Source organism: Sprattus sprattus, assembly GCF_963457725.1.
Source record: "Sprattus sprattus genome assembly, chromosome: 9".
NCBI classification, from domain to species: Eukaryota; Metazoa; Chordata; class Actinopteri; order Clupeiformes; family Clupeidae; genus Sprattus; species Sprattus sprattus.
Window position 1 is genome coordinate 8426730 of NC_137928.1, and position 17498 is coordinate 8444227.

The window sequence follows — 17498 nt, forward strand, 5'->3', positions numbered from 1 at the left end:
CGTGATGACAACACATGTTATGAATTGAATAATCAAAGTGCTAATCTCATATTGCGGTGACAAGTTAAACAACCCTTACGTGATGATATGACATGTTTGCAATTGAATAATCAAAGTGCTAATTCCATATTGCAGTGACAAGTTAGGTTACCCTGAAACATTGATATCACCTGGCAGTTCTTTTATTTAGAACACCACAATTCTCACTGACGACACATGTTTGCTATTGAATTACCATAGTGCTAATTTCATATTGCGGTGACAAGTTAAGTAACCCTTACGTGATGACACGGGAGCGGAGGTTGTTGACGTCCAGGTTGGGGGGAGAGGTGATGGGGGACACGGGACTGGACACCTGAGACAGGGGGGTTGGCCCGTCCAGCTGGTCCTGTGACCCGCCATGGTCATGGGGGTCGTGCTCAATGGTCAGCTGCAGCAGACGACTCGTCTCCTGGATCAGCAGGTCAATCTGCGAGAGTAAGAAAAAGAAGGAGAGAGAGACAGAGAGAGACAGAGAGAGAGACAGAGAGAGAGAGAGAGAGAGAGAGAAAGAGAAAGAGAGAGAGAAAGAAAGAGATTTAGATAAATAGACTGGGCTCGAAGCAATCTGAATCAATTATATTTGAATTCTGAGTTAAAATGAATGGAAAAGGCCTTGTGCCTGAGGCATGTTTGCATATGAATTTCCCCCTTCATTCCAGGATCAAGTGGACTCAAAAGGAAATATAATAAAATAGTTCATGTTGAGCGCATTTGTTGTTTCAGCCAGACTGATTCCTTGAGGCACTGTCTGTGTGTGTGTGTGTGTGTGTGTGTGTGTGTGTGTGTGTGTGTGTGTGTGTGTGTGTGTGTGTATGAAGTGAAGTGAAGTGAAGTGAAGTGAAAATAAAGAGAGAAAAAAAAATAGAAATAGATGGATCTAAAATCATACAGCAAAGAAGTGAAAGGATTATTATTGGTACCTCATCGAAAGGAACATTCCGGATAGGGGTTCCATTAATCTCGAGGATCCTGTCACCAACATGTATGGCGTTCTTCACATCAGGACTTATGCATTCTGTGTCCACTCTAAAGACGAGAACAAACACTGAAGGTAAGTTTCACTAGAAATTAAAATAGAACAATTTAAAAAAAAAATCAATATCGTTGAAAACCAATACATCTGAGTATTAGACGTATGCATTTCACACCCTGCAAATGAGTACTCAAAAAATGTAATACTACGGGAATACATTTCAGTGTGTGGGTAAAGGATGGGCTAGTGATACCCTGGGCTTACTCACTCTGAAACTCTCACTGTGGGGATGTGGTCGGGGCCGAAGCTGTTGGGAATGGAGCTCTGATCGATAGCGACGGAGAAGCCGCGCTTGCCATCGGTGGACGCCGGGATGGACACGAGGGTCACAGTGTGGGGGATCTTTGAACACGGGGAGTCAGGAAGCGTCACCGGGGTGACGATGGTCTGGTAGTAGCAATGGCCACTGGGTAATCGGGAACAAAGGAGAGTTCATGTGAGGAGAGATTTAACATCAATTTAAATGTGTTGTTGTACAAAGAACAAAAATATTTATTTGAGAATAGCACAGCTTAATTTAGTTGGAATGTTAAGTGGGACAGCTTGGACATTACATAATATACAATTAGACATAATATTACACTACACAAAAACTGCTGACCTAGTAATGCTTTTTTTTTTTTTGTAGCCGGTTCTGTTCGGTTTTTATTTTGAAGGCTCAGTTCCCATGGCAGTCTATTTCTGGCCAGTGTGTTTTTTTTTTTCTGGCAACAACACTATAACATGTTGGGTTTGTGGTAAGGGGCCAAAGACTTGTTGTTAGCCCCTAAACCAGGGAATGTTTATGTTTTTGGTGACCACTTAGAGCCGTGACATGGATGCTAACCTTTCTTTTCTTGTCTTCATCATTAATTAACACTGCTAATAACACTGGCATGCTACAGACTTGTACAACAGACAGAGGGAGGTCAATACTGATTTGAAACCAAAAGATAAAAAAAAAAATGGTCAGATATGTTAATTTGTGAGCTAGCTCGATGTCGGTCCCATTTATCTACACAACTGACCAGTAGAGCTTGGACCTCTCCACAAGAGCGTACGTGTCGCCATCTCCGATGAAGCTCCGACAGTTCAGGCAGGTGAAACACTCGGGGTGATACTTCTGCTCTCCCGCGACCTGTAACACACCAAAGAAAAGCATGGACTCAGCAAAGACACGCAGCCATACACGGTCACTGCCAGGAATATCTGGTAGTTTCAAGTGTGTGATTGAGTCTTGGATAAGACACGTCCATGTGTTTGTCAAACAGCGTGAGCCATGTTACTGACTCACTTGTGAATTAAGTCAATGTGAATTAATGCCATGCTGAAGTACGGAGAAACATTGTCACTTGGCAAATGCACACAATCACACCTTGATCTTGCTGACAAAGATATCGGTTCTCGTGAAGAATGTTGACTCAAAATGACAAGATTCTGCCCTGCTACCATGGAATCACCCAGGATAGAGAAACCAGTAATACCAGTGGGAGTCCAGCTCCCATGCATTCAGTGGGCTTTGTGAGGGTTTCTATGGAAACTAAAGGAGAGGCACACAAAAATGCTGCGAAGTTGGATCCCACCATCGCAACAGTTAAGACTGAACGCGGCTTTCCAATCTTACGGCTCTAGAACAGAACTGACAAAAACTGTATAGAATGCGCTTGACTTGAGTATCACCTCTGCTGACATGGGCTTCTGTTAAGGCTTGAAAGAGGTGGAATGAATCATAAGTAAATCCTCAGAACTGACAGCGCACTGTTAACAGCACTGTTTTGATTCATCTTCTGGTCAATGCATCTGCTGGAAATAAAACATCTGATAAAGCTTGGGAAAACCCAAATGGGAGAGGCAGCTTCAACCAAAATCCTGAAGAAAAGGATGCTTTAAACAAGTGTTGGCGTGCCTTTTAAATAAACATAATACGCCTGTAGTCATGCCGGCAGTCACTGCATTTCTTTTTGAGCTTGTTATGGGATTACATCAGTGTGCCTTTAAAGAATGAAAACGATATAAATAATGTCCATTTAAGGAAGAGATAAACATGACAACCTCACACTTAGGCTTACTGATTACCCTCATTTAGGATGATTGGCAAGTGGTGTGTGTGAAAAATGATTATAACATGACACGTTAAAACAGCTGTAATGAAACACAAGAGCATATCTTTGGTTGGTTGGTGTCTGGGTGGTCTATATATTGTGTGGAACCTTTAACAAAAAAACATTTTCACCATCACTAGGTGACTTAGATATACAAATGACACATTAAAGGTAAACAGGGTTTACAAACTACAAAAACTACAGCCCAGTGACTAAAGAATCAGACAAAAATGGAGAATGGAACATATGGTGTGTGGACGCAGTGAGTGGGCATCTGGTGGCATGTCAGGTGTGACACTCAGTAGGAAACGTCCTTGCCATAGGAAGCAGAGGTGACGCTGTCACACTCCAGTCCTGCGGTTGCCATTTGCTGCCCACTGGCCTCACTCCCACACGCTCGCCTAGCTATCTATCGCCTCTTCTTCCTCAAGCGAACAACTGCGTTTGAACAGTTATACACATGCTGCCCACCCCCCTCTCCACACCACCCAACACCCCCTACCCCAAAAACCACTTCAGAGAATGAACAACTGTTTCCACAGGCCCCTGGGGGAAAGTTCTAAAGGTGTCGGATGATGGGGAGGGGGTGCAGCAAAGATAACAGCATTCTTAGGCTTCCATTACAGTTACTGATTTATTCCACTACACATTGGTTGGTTAGGTTCAGACATTTCTGACTAAACCACCCAAAAAGCTCTAAACAAATGAGTTCTAAACATGCTTGCTCATTCCATGGGAGATCTATTCTAGGTGACTGGTTTTCATGTTAAAAATCCGCCAAAATATTGATACATTTTACAAAGTAACTGCGTCACACCGCATTAGATCTTTGAGTTGCTTTGAAAGTAGACTATAAATGTCCAGTGCTCAAGCATGTGGTCAGAGTTGGGACACCACCCTGGTGTATGAGGTTTGGGGAGATAACTGGGGAAATTTCCAAGTGAGCAGCTATATACTGTGGTTTTCACATGATTGCTGCACTCCAGGCGCTCACGCTGGTGAAATGTTGTGTCTGTTAGTCATCGAGCACAAGGCAGGACCATGAGACATCTTAAATTAAGAGCATTTTGTTCCCAGAGGAGCAGGGGAGGAGGGGGGGGGTCCCTGTGTGACCTCCATCTGGAGAAAAGAGTGTGAGGCTGTAACCCTCCCACCCTGCACAAACCCCATGAGTCTTTTCACATATTTACTTTGACCTTGCAAAGGGAACTCAAAAAACACTTTCAGCTACATTCCTTTAACACCCAACAATGGGGCTCCATTTGAACTTCAACAGGGAATCATTGAACGTGGGCGAACACAGTGCATCCATACAAAACACTGGTGTGAGGTTGAGATGTTATCCTAATTCCATAGGGCCAAGAAATTTGAATGGGGGGGAACTGGGAAAGATGTGACAAAACATGTAAATTATCAGCAAAGTAGCCATCATTCAGTGGTCAGTGTGATATTTCCTGGACGTACCACTGACACACTGCATTAGGTATAGTCTTCACTGCAATGGGCCTACTTTAGTGAGCCTGTTGAATCTTTTCCAGGGAACTGAATTTATGGCTTTGGGGCACTCGACCTCCCTATGCACAGTAGGGAAGATGAAATTATGGCTACTCCCTCATGCTAACAAAGGACAAACTAATCTTGCCTGCAGTCTGCGAAACGACACAGCACATTAATCACAGGGAATATCCAAACCAGCTGGAATGCATATGACTCCTGTGATCGTAAGTTAACCGGATTACACTCTCTCATTAGCAAAGTATTGGAGTGGCTTTTCCATATGGAGCTGGACTGGGACTAATGCGGACGAGGGCCATGCCTGGGGTTGCGCTGATATAATGCGATCTCCTGGTATAATGTGCCCCATGTGTGGGGCTCCCAGAGCTGCAAAGGAGCCAGAAATACAACACACTCAGCCATGACATCACTTCACCCCGCTTAGAGAGAGAATGTTGATCTCATTCCCAATCACCTTAATATGACCAGGAGAGACTTGTGCACATAGCATTCCAGACAGTCTGGTCTGTGTGTGAGTGTGCATGTGTGTGTGTGCCATTGTGTGTGATTGATTGTGTGTGTGTGTGTGTGTGTGTGTGTGTGTGTGTGTGTGTGTGTGTGTGTATGTGTGTGTGAGTGTGTGTGTGTGTGTGTGTGTGTGTGTGTGTGTGTGTGTGTGTGTGTGGAATGCCAAATGCAGTGTAAACAAGGAGTTAAAGGTTTGTGTTAACAAGATAAGGAGCTGGCTCACCAATCCATTCAAAGAAGGTCCACTCAGTCTCTCAACTCAGGCCAAATCTCATTAGACACTGATAACTAACCCCTTCACTGCACATGCAGACTTTTCTACCAAGATCACTGCTAATAAAAACCAATACACACTTAACATAACGCTGAATGCAAGTGTGCAAACATGGGAGGATAACGGGGAATCGCGTGGGAGTTAAATATGCAAAAATATGGAGCCACTGCAAAATGCCTTTCCGCACAGGCAGGCTACGCAGTAAGGTGATTACCAGCAGGGCAAACATGGTTAGACATGTGGTCAGAATGAGCTCAGCCAAGATCCAAAACACTCCAAAACAATAAGGAAAAAAAAAATAAAACAGCCCAAATGAACACCCAGCTAAATCTTCAGCCACTTAAGAGTCTTAAAGCCACCCAAGCATACAAACAAAATAGAGTTTAGCATAAGCCTGCTGTCTGCAATCAACCCAGCCGTGCTCAGCCTTTTGGTATGGTGCCCCCAGGGCTATCTCACATTCAAATCTACCTGACAAACAGGGGGCTTACGACTGAGAAAACTATGGCTTTTAATTAGCGTTGAAAGGGAAAACATACCAGACATTTTAAAGGTGAGTCTGTTGTAGCTGACATTTAATTCACATGATACCCGTAGCTGATCATGGAACTGTACAAGGTCGGAGCTAGAGTCTAAAACAGACTGGAGTAAATACAGAATCATTTTAAAAACAATCTGAAAACCTTCTCAGAGAAACATAAATGCTTCAATACGAAAGATATCAGAGCACCTCACCCCTCCACGGAGCAAAAAAAGAGGCCATGCGAGACACACCATCCATCCAATCCTGACCATCGCTAAGCCTGCCCCTTGCGGAGCTTCGAGCCTCCCAGTTCTCTTACCTTCTTGTCCCTGTTCCACAACCTCAGGCAGCACGATCCCCAGAAAAACAAGTCTCCCACCATGACACTGGCTGCGTCTGGACTAAATCGACCACGCGGTTTAGTTCATCTCAAGTCGGCAAACGCAACGCTGTCAACACAAAAAAACTGGAGTCGTCGGCTGCCGTGAAGAAGGGCTCTGCCGGTTTTTCGCTGCTTACTTGCCTACCCACGCCCCCGACGCTGAGCTCATCTCTGAAACTGTGTCACCGCGCTCCCCCTCCCTCCGCAGCCAACACTCCCCCTTCACCCTCCCTCCCTCCCTCCCTCCTTCTCTCTCTCTCTCTCTCTCTCTCTGTGACCTCATCACTTCCTGCTCAGCCCTCCCTTGTGCCTGCCTGCCTGCTTGCAGTCTCTCTCTCTCTCTCTCTCTCTCTCTCTCTATTGCTATCTATCTTCCCCAACCCCCACTCCCTTACTGCGACTAACCCTGAACACAGCAGACAGACCATCTCCCCTCTAATCCCCCTCCCTTCTACTCACACAACCCAGCTCTAACTAGAGAGTTCTTTACAGATGATAATTTTATTGTTTAGCGCTGTTGACACCCACCACTCTTACAGTGACGGATAGTCAGGGCCTGAGGGGGAGAGCATACAATTCTCAACAATAGTAGAGAAAAGAAAATAATCAACGTTCACTGAATATTGAACGGTGACTATTGAACCTCACAGATGCAGACCAATAACCTGAATTCATGCATACCATTTTTTGGCACCACGAGCATAGCTCATATCGCTGTAAAAAGCTGTACCACAAGCAGTATAGTCACAAATAAAAATACTGCATCTAAAAAACTGCATACACAAGAGTAGTAACAATGTAGAGTTGCTGTGCGGCAGCCCTTCTACTGTATGTCTTGGTGCAGGAGGAGAACAGTAGCATCCCTTTTGACAGTGGCAGGGGGATGCTAATCAATGCTTTCCGGCCGGCTGTCCGTGAGCCCCTCCCTGACCACAAGCCGGGTCTATACAAGCAGCTGCAAGGAGCCATCTGACTTTGCAGATATTAATAGAGTCAGGCGGGACGTCCGCAGCACAGCCTGCCAGCCTTTTCACAAACAAGGCACACACACACACACACACACACACACACACACACACACACACACACACACACACACACACACACTACCTCTGAGAGGCAGGGAGGGAGACGGAGGGAGACTAGCAGAAAAACTGGTCCACTGGAGCGTGTTCAGGCTGCCTGAATGTGATGAGACAGTTTTATCATCCGAGGCGGCGACAGCAACTGAGTCACCGAATCACCAGCGAGTGAGTCTACTACCAAAGACCAACCGGAATACCGCGCTGTGACATTCTAAATTGCTTCGGAGATTAACTCCAGTTTTTTAGGCAGATGCCTCTTCTACTTCATGGCCTCTGAGTGTGAACCTAATATGTCCTTAACTGATGCAAGCTTAATCACACATTCTATCACGGTGAATTCATCTTCAACGCCAGGTGATTCATGTTTGGGAGTCTGAACCACACAATGCATTCAATCTAATCGCGCACTGCTAGAAGATGTGGCTAACCTACTTGCTCCATGTTCTGTAGAAGTAAAAGCAGAGGGACATCATGTTGTGTCAATCATGAACATAACTTATGCAGTTACTATGGGAATCCCCTCTGGAATGATCAGCCAGTCACTGTTGTAAGGAGTCAAAACAACTATGGCTGCCTACAGTCCAGCCCAAACTAAATAAGCCCCCAAAAGGGAAGTCAGCTTCTCTACATCTCAAAAGAGAACCAAAACAAAATGACAGTTTTAGGTGGTTTCCAAAAAGGAACTGTTAGTACTGAAATGACATCAAGTCCTTCTATCAAACTGAGCTGGGTAAACGAAAAGAGCCAATTTGTCAAATAGGTGAATAAGCCATTAAAATAACATGCCACAATTTCACAATGCCACTTTACTCACGGACGCAATGAGTCAATTTCAATTCAATTTACACTTATGTTTATCATCTTTCTGGCAGGAATACATTTCCCACAAAAAGCAGATAAAATCGGACAAAAACTGTGAACCCACCCTCATTCAAAAACTTCCAAGAAGAGTGGGCGATAGGAGGGCTCTGAGTAACACGAGAGACTCTATGAGACACTACAGTCCCAGACATCAACACAATCAATCACCCTCCTACTGAAAATAGTGAAACCTCATCTCAGTTACAGTCAGTGGTTGCTAAACTTGTGTTGTCATCACAAGAAAGCAAAAAAATAAATTACGTTTCTGGTCTTTCAACCTTTTCTGTATCACTGTCCTGGGATTCATCTAAAAGTTGGACAGAATGTTTTCAAAGATAAAAATTGAAAAAATGTCGACAAACAGGGACTTTTAGCACTCTGAGAGGTATCGCTCAAAAGAACATGTAAAAAATATAACAAAACTAATAAAGAAATGATATCATAACATTTCATCATAAACAAGGGGTTCAGGATTAGTCCATGTTGATCCTTGGAAAAGAGAAAAAAATATTGCAAAATATGCTGAAGGCTCCACCCTTACTTTATGTCACTTCCAGTGACTTCTACTGACACCTACACTTGAACCTCGGGTGAACCACAATCCACAACACAATCATCACCCTGACTTCATGTCACTACACTTGAACCTCGGGTGGACCACAATCATCAGGAATTGCATTTCACGAAGAGCACTTTTCCTAAGTGCATGACAAACCTTCGTAAAACATCTCTACAGTACGGCTAAATTGCTTAACATCTGGTAAACAATCTGGTCAACATCTGGTAAACAACTGGTAAACAACAACACAATCCCTTCCCGTCGTTCTTTTAAGTTTTCCAGAAATGGCCCCTCCATTTAGGCGTTTCCTTGCGAAGATGCCAGCCGGGGCAAAGTGGAATTTTACAGCAGCACACATCTGCTGCGTCATTCCGTGGGAGGGCTAACCTTCACCTAGCACTGAGACCTGCCTGATAGACTGCCATCACTCCAATAATGTGATTGCAAGCCTGTCTCCAATTGACTTCCCACAGTGACCGTCACTCATACACCAGAGTGTCAGATAAATCTGACCTACTGTAGAAGAGGATGCTCAGGGAGGGCAGGCCCTGCTCTTCCGTCTTTAATTCACTTAGTCTGGAACAGGCCCGGGTGTAATTATTGGGATTGCACTTTGCAGAGGAGACTGCGGGGCAGTAATTCACAGGGCCAGTTCTCTGAGACATGCTCTGGAGAAGGGTAGGCAGAGGAGAGGAGTCAGGGCGATGGGAGAGATCTGCTTACCACCATTATTTTGTGTATTTTACATTTTGATATTGGTATCGTAATGTATGGTTCAAATGTTAGATATTGATATTGTAATGTATGTTTTAAATGTTAGATATTGGTATTGTAATGCATGTTTTAAATGTTAGATATTGGTATTGTAATATATGTTTTAACTGTTTTGATATTTGTATGTAAGTCTTAAATGTGGACCCCACGAAAAGAAGCTCTGTCTTAGGGTAGAGCTAATGGGGATCCTTCTAAATAAACAATAAACCACAACAGCAGATGGGAGGACTGCGCCCGGACATGCTGTAGGTACAGTCATGCATTCACAGTTTGATTTGAATGTCTCTAATTTAAGTTCTCCTGCCGTTCTATTATGTAATTAATTTCAAAGTACGCTTGAAGCTAAGCTTGATCTAAGGGTAAATGGAGATGGCACAGGATGACACGCCTGTTGACTAATGTGAAAAGTCCGGTCAAGGTCTGGCACCACAAGGTCTAGACCAAACAAAAACACTGTGAAGAGGCGAAGTGAAAACAACAGAAAATAAACAAAAAGATAAAACAACCAATGGTCATTTGCAGATCATTGAAACCCAAGCAAGGATATCACTTGTGAAACAAAGGTATAATAAAAGTAAAACAGGAGAATGTTCGAATCTATTATTTACAATAAATTAGGTTAGAGGTCATGTTTGGTGGACCTTTCAGCACATGCTGCACATTCCAACAGGTTATGGGCGTGCCTTAAGGACTTGATGCAAACTCTAAAGGAATCTCACCTTTAAGTGAACTCTGAGTTCTCATCCATCCTACCCACGACACCACATTCTACATTGAGGCCCTGCTGGCGTAATTCAGGCAATCTATTACCAATTCACAGCTACACTAGCAACGCAGACAGTGATGATGAGAGAGTATTGGGAGAATCTTAATCGTCCCTCCCCAGGCAGATGTGAAGAAGACAATGTTCATTTTATTCCCTGTGCTTACCAAGCCAGGGGCCATTACAGCCAAGTACTGCATGTGAAGGTGAATAATGTAAGGTTCATTTAACATTCATAATTATTCATTTGGGAAACAGTTTTTTGAAATGTGAGGCACAGTACAAGTAAGAATATTATTAGTACAGATTTGACCCAGCTACTATAAGTGACCAGAATCAGAGAGACTATAAAGTTAATGTGCAGTCAAGGCACCATATCATTCTGCACGAAACACTCGTTCTTATCTGGGATTTTTCGAATCCTTGCCTCCCTGTTCTAGTTTTGCTTTCGCTGCCAAATTACGGCAGCTTTTAGACTCTTGCCGATTTGGAACACCTCCAAGAGCAGTTGGCAAAGCTCACAAATGCTACCAAATGTCTCCTCACTCTTCGTCCTGCCTTCCTTCGCTAATGAAGAATTTAGAGACGAGCGTTGCTGGCCTCCAGTTAAACAGCCATCCATGATAAACACAACAAACAAATGGGGACATCCACGCTGTTGTGTGGTAAGCAATTGAAAACTGAACTAATTATTGAGGCACATTCATTGGTTTGACATTGGCCACAACTACCCCAGTTAAAGAATGCAATGTATATCACTCACAGTCAACACTTCACTTTCCCTTATCAACCCAACCCCTCTCCACTGTTGTTAAATTATACATACTACCTCTTTCATGATCACCAGCCAGATAACAGTGATGCGCTGTTTAATTCATGGAAGTCCTTTCCACGCATGTGAAAGAGCACCAGTAATTGTATGAATACCACATTGTCAGTCAGAGTAACTGGAGCTGTTGTGTGAAATGGGAGGCTTGTGTCTTGTGAGAGTGAAAGAGAAAGAGAGATGGAGAAAGAGAGAGATGGAGAACGAGAGAGCGAGAGAGAGAGTGAGAGAAAGTGAGAAAGAGAGAGAAAGGATGGCAGAGTGAGGAGAGAGCCGCGGAGCGGAGTTGGGTTTCCACACTCACCATGATGAGACCCGTGCTGATGGGCTCCGTGCAGCCGTGGCACAACTCGCCGAACTTGGCCCAGTAGTCCTTCTTGCAGAAGAGCCGGCCATCCTTCTCATAGTACCAGTGGGACAGGGAGGTGCTGCATTCACAACACCTGTGTGGGAAAGGTTGAAAACAACAACAATGTCATTATGGACAATTAGCGCCGAGCCCTATACAGAATGACGTCCCAGAGAGATTGCAATGAATGGCATCTAGAAAAAAGAACACACACACACCCACCAGGGCGATTAAAGGAATGTTCTTAATAAAGCTTTTGAAGCGCAGAACCAGTAAACACAGCCAGTGGTGACACTCCTCATATATACCCTGCGTGGTATTTTCAGGTAAAAGCTGAAACCACAGCCAGACAGAGCATACAGTCAACACATCAGATATACAACTAGAGAACATAAGGTAAAGCAAAGACTTAGAGTAAGGCAGTGATTTCAGATATGTTGACTGATGCAGACAGAGATCGGCTGCCGAAACACTAGAACAGGATCGACAGGCAGCATCTAGGGGCGGTGAGAGAGCGGTAGCGAAGAGGAGCCGGCCGACCCACTCCCATTTAAGTCTAATTCATTTGCTGTCACAGCACCCTGCAAACTGAGCCTTAGAGACGGAAGGAGGCAGCCAGGCTCTTCTGTAAAACACACACACCAGCATTTTCACATCTCCTCCCATATTGAAGGAACACATGGAATTTACGATACGCTACGAATTTGCAAAGTTACTCACTTACAATGCGACAATCGAGGCAGTAATACTCATGTCAGCAAGATGTTTACGTTGATCGATCTGGACGACCCTTGGAAAAACAACCGTGCCTGGCATGACAAAAGCCTTCATGCTTCCTTATTACCTTGATCCTCATAAAATACAAGCCTGAACCAGACCACACAGCCTTCCTGTTCCAACAGGACAGATCGATAACAGGAGCCCCAGGGGAGCCAGAGAGAGGCCATCAATCCCCATCTGGTGCCCTGAGTGCTGCCCTCTCCGCGCCCAGTTTCCCGCTCCTGAGGAAGACTAATCTGAGGGTCGCCTATGGCGGACGAAAGGGTTAATTCTCTGTTTTTGCAACGCAGGAACCCAGGGCCCACATCACGCTTTCTGTCTTTCTTATACCCCTTTCATTAGAGGCGTAGCGCTGTAATCTCCTCGTAGGGGTTGAGGGGGAGAGAGCTGGTGGGAGCTGGCTGGGGGGGGGGGTGGGAGGAGGGCGAGGGAGAGGGGGATGGGGAGGAGGGTTACACTTCCATACAGCATGACAACCTTATTTGCTCCAGGAGGCAAGGAAGAAATGGGCCAAGGGCATCTTAAGGACAAACTCCAGCACATAGCGAGAGCCATTCAAGTTCATCAGAGGCTCCGCCAGTCACCCGCCATCTGACACAAGAGATCAAAGCCCAAATTGGAGCCTTTCTAGACAGCTGGCAAAGCTCCTCTTAAATCTAATCCTCCTGTAGGAAAATCTCCAAAAATGTTACAGTGGAGTTCTGACAGATCAAAAACAAGAAAAAAATGTGCTTCGCGGAAAAATTGATTAACCTCTTCTTGAGTGATCTTTTTGAAACCAAAATATTTGACTAAAGATAATTAAAGGTATTTCAAATTCAAATACTCCACATCATTATCGCGCTAACAAAAGACTAGAGGAACGAAATTAAAAAAATAAACAGGGAACCATCCTGTTCCCTGTCATCTGTGCAAATGTAATCGTTTATGACTCATGGTCTGACAGCGTGGGGTGTGTGAGTATATGTGCGTATGTGAGTGTGTACGTGTGTGTTGCCCGTCTAGGTGTGTGTGTGTGTGTAGCGTGTCTAGGGGTGTGTGTGTGACTTGTCTAGGGGTGTGTGTGGCTTGTCTAGGGGTGTGTATGTCCAGGAGGTTTTTTGGGGTGGGGCGGGAAGTCAAGCAGATTACCTTTGAAATGAAGAGATTCTGACTGTGTATTGCACTGCAGCTGAAGGAGGCAAAACCTGACTAGGCCCACATACATGGACACTTACACACACAAAACAATATGGAGTAGCTTTTGTGTGTCTAAAACAATATTGGTCACAACGTACAAAATATACCAAATGCTCTCCACTGACACAGGGAGTCTGTCTATGAAGGGGTCATTTTGTGGTAAAGGCAGTAAGTTTCGATAAGATCCAAATTACATCCAAATGAATGACTATCCAGAAGACGGAAAGACTCACCAAATTATACAGTACAATAACAAGTCTGCGAAGCGAACAACAGCCAAGGTAATAAAAACAGCAGCAGCCTGCATACCAACTACAGAATACATTACGGGAAATTTACAATTCTTATTTGATGAGGCCCAATTATAATGTCCCACTTAGAGTCTGTCTGGGTCTGGCAAAAAAATGGCATCGCTGGCTAAAAAAAGGTGCAGGCAGCAGGCCTGATGTGATGTGTTATCAGTGACGGGTCTCTGGGGCCCTGTGTTCGGACCAGAGGAGACGGAGTGAAAGGACAGGCGAGAGTAACGGATGAGGTTAATGATTTCCCCAAGCTGTCAACAGGGAGAGAGGGGGGGGGGGGGGGGGCAGTGAGTAAGGGGGAGAGAGTGAGAGAGACAGGCATAGAGAGACAGACAAGGAAAGAGAGGGAGAGAGAGGGAGTGAGTGAGAGAGAGAGAGAGCGAAAGGGAGGGAGAGAAAGGGAGATTCAAGATGTCCCACTATGAGGCATTGTTCTCTAGGGGCCCTGTGGTATGCCGCAGAGGTGAAGAGGGGCCAGGGCTCTCACATCACCTCATCTGCCTCCTTCCACAGGGACCATGCTGTCCTGCCTGCTGTCCTGCCTGGCCTGGAGCTCCCCTCCATAACATCTCACTCCAAAGGTGACAGCTGGGCAAGGCCTTCACTTCATTCACCTTCAGACCCTACCTTACCTCTTCCTAACTCTGTCTTTCTCTCTCTTTCACTCCTTCTCTCAAAACACTTTTTTTCATACACATACAACACACAAGTCACACACCTTACACATCCACAGACTAACTAGCTCTCTCTCTCTCTAACACACACACACACACACACACACACACACACACACACACACACACACACACACACACACACACACAAACACACAGCCACACACACACACAAACACACACACACACACACAGACAAACATTCATATACAAACACACACACAGACACACACATACAGACACACACACACACACACACACACAACACATACCTTTTCCCAGACTCTTCCTGACTTGCTGCTCCCCAAGTCAAAACCCTAGACAGATTAATGATATTTCCCATCACATGAGTGGAATGCTTCCTTCCTCTGAGAGAAACTGGCTCAGACAGAGAGGACACAGAGGGAGCGAGTCAGAGGCAGAACCAGAGAGAGAGAGAGAGAGTGAGAGGAGGGGACCGCGTGATAGAGAGAGCGGGCGGGCAAAAGCGAGTGAGAGGGAGAGAGAGAGAGAGGGGAGCTGATCGGCTGGATCAGTGGTATGAGATAAGGCAGACGCGGCCCACGAGACAGAGAGGGAGGGAGGGAGGGACGGACAGGGACAAGCTCCAGCGCATTCTTTCTCACTCAGCCACATTCATTGTTAGCAGTGTTTTTGTCATCACTCGGCCCCGCAATGAGTTTATTTTGGGACCTGATGAAGATAAAGTCGAGAACAGAGAGATAGAGAGAGAGAGAGATAGAGAGGGAGAGAGAGAGAGAGAGAGAGAGAGAGAGAGAGAGATAGAGAGAGAGGGAGAGAGATAGAGAGAGAGAGAGATAGAGAGAGAGGGAGACAGTGAGAGAGAGAGAGAGAGAGAGTGAGCAAAACGCTTTGCAGAAGTTTGTGAGAGGGAAATTCATTCATTTCATGGCTCACTGAGGACTCCTCCCTTACTGCGAAACACAACGCTTGATGTAAGAGCTGAACCACACAGGATGTCTTTAAAAAATGACACTCAACTTAAAGTGACTCCATACTCTCCCCCCCCCCCCCCCCCCACACACACACACACACTGGCTATGTGATCCTGATCTGGTGTGGGGGGGGGATCAGGTAGGGAGACCCCAGAGAGATATACAGCGCACTGGTAAGTGTGTGATAACTGAATGAGGAAAAGCTGATAGTGTTACAGGGGCATCGATCGATGGCAGCAGACGGAAGGAGACTCCAGAAGTCGGATAGAGACAGAGCGATAGAGAGAGAGAGAATGGGTGAGAGAGAGTGAATGAGAGAGCAATAGAGAGAGGGAGAGAGAGAGCAATAGAGAGGGAGAGAGAAGGAGAGAGAGAGGAGAGAGAGAGAGGAGAGAGAGTGAGAGAGCAATAGAGAGAGAGAGAGAGAGAGGGAGTGAGAGAGAGAGAGTGATAGTGTGAGAAAGAGTTAGAGAGAGAGAAAGAGAGTGAGAGAAAGAGTTAGAGAGAGAGAAAGAGAGTGAGAGAAAGAGCGAGAGAGAGAGAGAGAGAGAGAGAGAGAGAGAGCAAGAGAGTGTGTGAGAGAGAGTGAGCGAGAGAGAGAGAGATAGAGAGTGAGAGCAGGAGGAAGTGGGCCACATGCTGGGGGCTTCCTTCCATGGCTCACCAGCTGGCGAGGGAACCAACACCTCTGGGCCTCACAGGGGCAGGCGGCCCGTCTCACGCTGACGCAGCACTTAGTGTTAGGACCTCCGCAGCGTCCGCAAACATGGGGGACACATCTGCCAGGGCCATTCCACCTTTAATGCTGTCACCAAATGACCACAGCTACCCTGGGGAACAACAAAGCCTGCAGTAATGTGGCTTTTAATGAGCTGAGGCAATAACTTTCAATGTGTTCAGCTGGTCACAGGACTAGGCAAATCAAACACGATGAAGTTTGCGTAAATTAAAACAAAACTGCATATTTTGGAATCCACATCAACAACTACCACAGTCTTATGACTGCGTTATTGGAGTTGTTATATATTTCAACTTGAGGTAGAGATATAATAAGAAAGACTCTACACAGTACTTGAAATGTCATGTCGATTAACTGAGTGAAGTTTAATCCTATATTTCGTGCATTTTTTTGGGTGAATTTTGGTTGTGAAGGAAATAACATACACTGCACTGATGCAAAGTTTGTCAGTTTGGTTAACAAGATGTGATCGCTATTGTCAGTACAGCACCAAGCTGAATTTAATTTTCAACAGCACTCTTGCACCGGACCTGACTGTTCAAATGTAATCAGCCAAAATGCTATTTTCGTTTAACAAGTCAACTGAATTAACTGAGGGCTCGACATAGTGTGGTTTCTGTTAGAAATCTAATTTTACCCCTCATATCAGCTCACACACTCAGGCATGTACTGTGTGTGTGGCTGTGAGATACTGAACTGAGTAAAAATCCACCTTGAGACATGGGATTCTGTGGAAATGCAACTACTAGGTTGTGTGGCTAAAATAGTCAACTACATAACAGAATATGACTTTTGAAAAACAAACAGGGACATCCCTGTCAAGCACCCCAGCCTTTCCAAATCCCCCTCTGAAGAATTTGCGAGCACCACATTCCTAGAGCGGCATAGAAAAACAGACAGAAAGGACAGTGGTGGGGGGTGGAGGCTCCCAGCATTGATCTGGGCATGTCCAAACAGCGAGCCAGAAAGGGGGGGGGGGGGGGGGGGAGGTAGCTGCAGACAAAAGACCAGTCGAGGCAACCAGAGGACAAATGGGGTTCGCTTGCCAGTTGGGTCCCACCCCCCCGGTACCCTCTTCAGAGATAAAGGCCCGTTGACTACAAGACTGCCTGAGCCTCAGAGCCAGCGAGCAGGGGGGGGGGGGGGGGGGGTGAGGGAGGGGGGGAATACCAGCATGCATTCATCACTTCCACCTCCTCCTCTCCTCCCTTCAGGCTGGGAGGAATAGCAATGAGCGGATGATGTCATCCTCCTGCAGACACAGCCATTACTTCATCCACTGGGGCAAGGCCCC

General features: G+C 45.5%; 1 protein-coding gene across 1 annotated transcript in view; it reads right to left on the reverse strand.

Annotated features, from left to right (window-relative positions):
• Positions 1-17498, reverse strand: part of limk1a (LIM domain kinase 1a) — a gene marked incomplete at both ends in the record, with an annotated part of 37381 nt that overhangs the window by 6230 nt on the left and 13653 nt on the right. Inside the window, 5 exons of the mRNA XM_080844298.1 lie at positions 282-469; positions 963-1068; positions 1284-1481; positions 2083-2192; positions 11530-11668. Coding sequence (XP_080700424.1) covers positions 282-469; positions 963-1068; positions 1284-1481; positions 2083-2192; positions 11530-11668 — 741 coding nt within the window. The remainder of the gene's footprint in view (positions 1-281; positions 470-962; positions 1069-1283; positions 1482-2082; positions 2193-11529; positions 11669-17498) is intronic.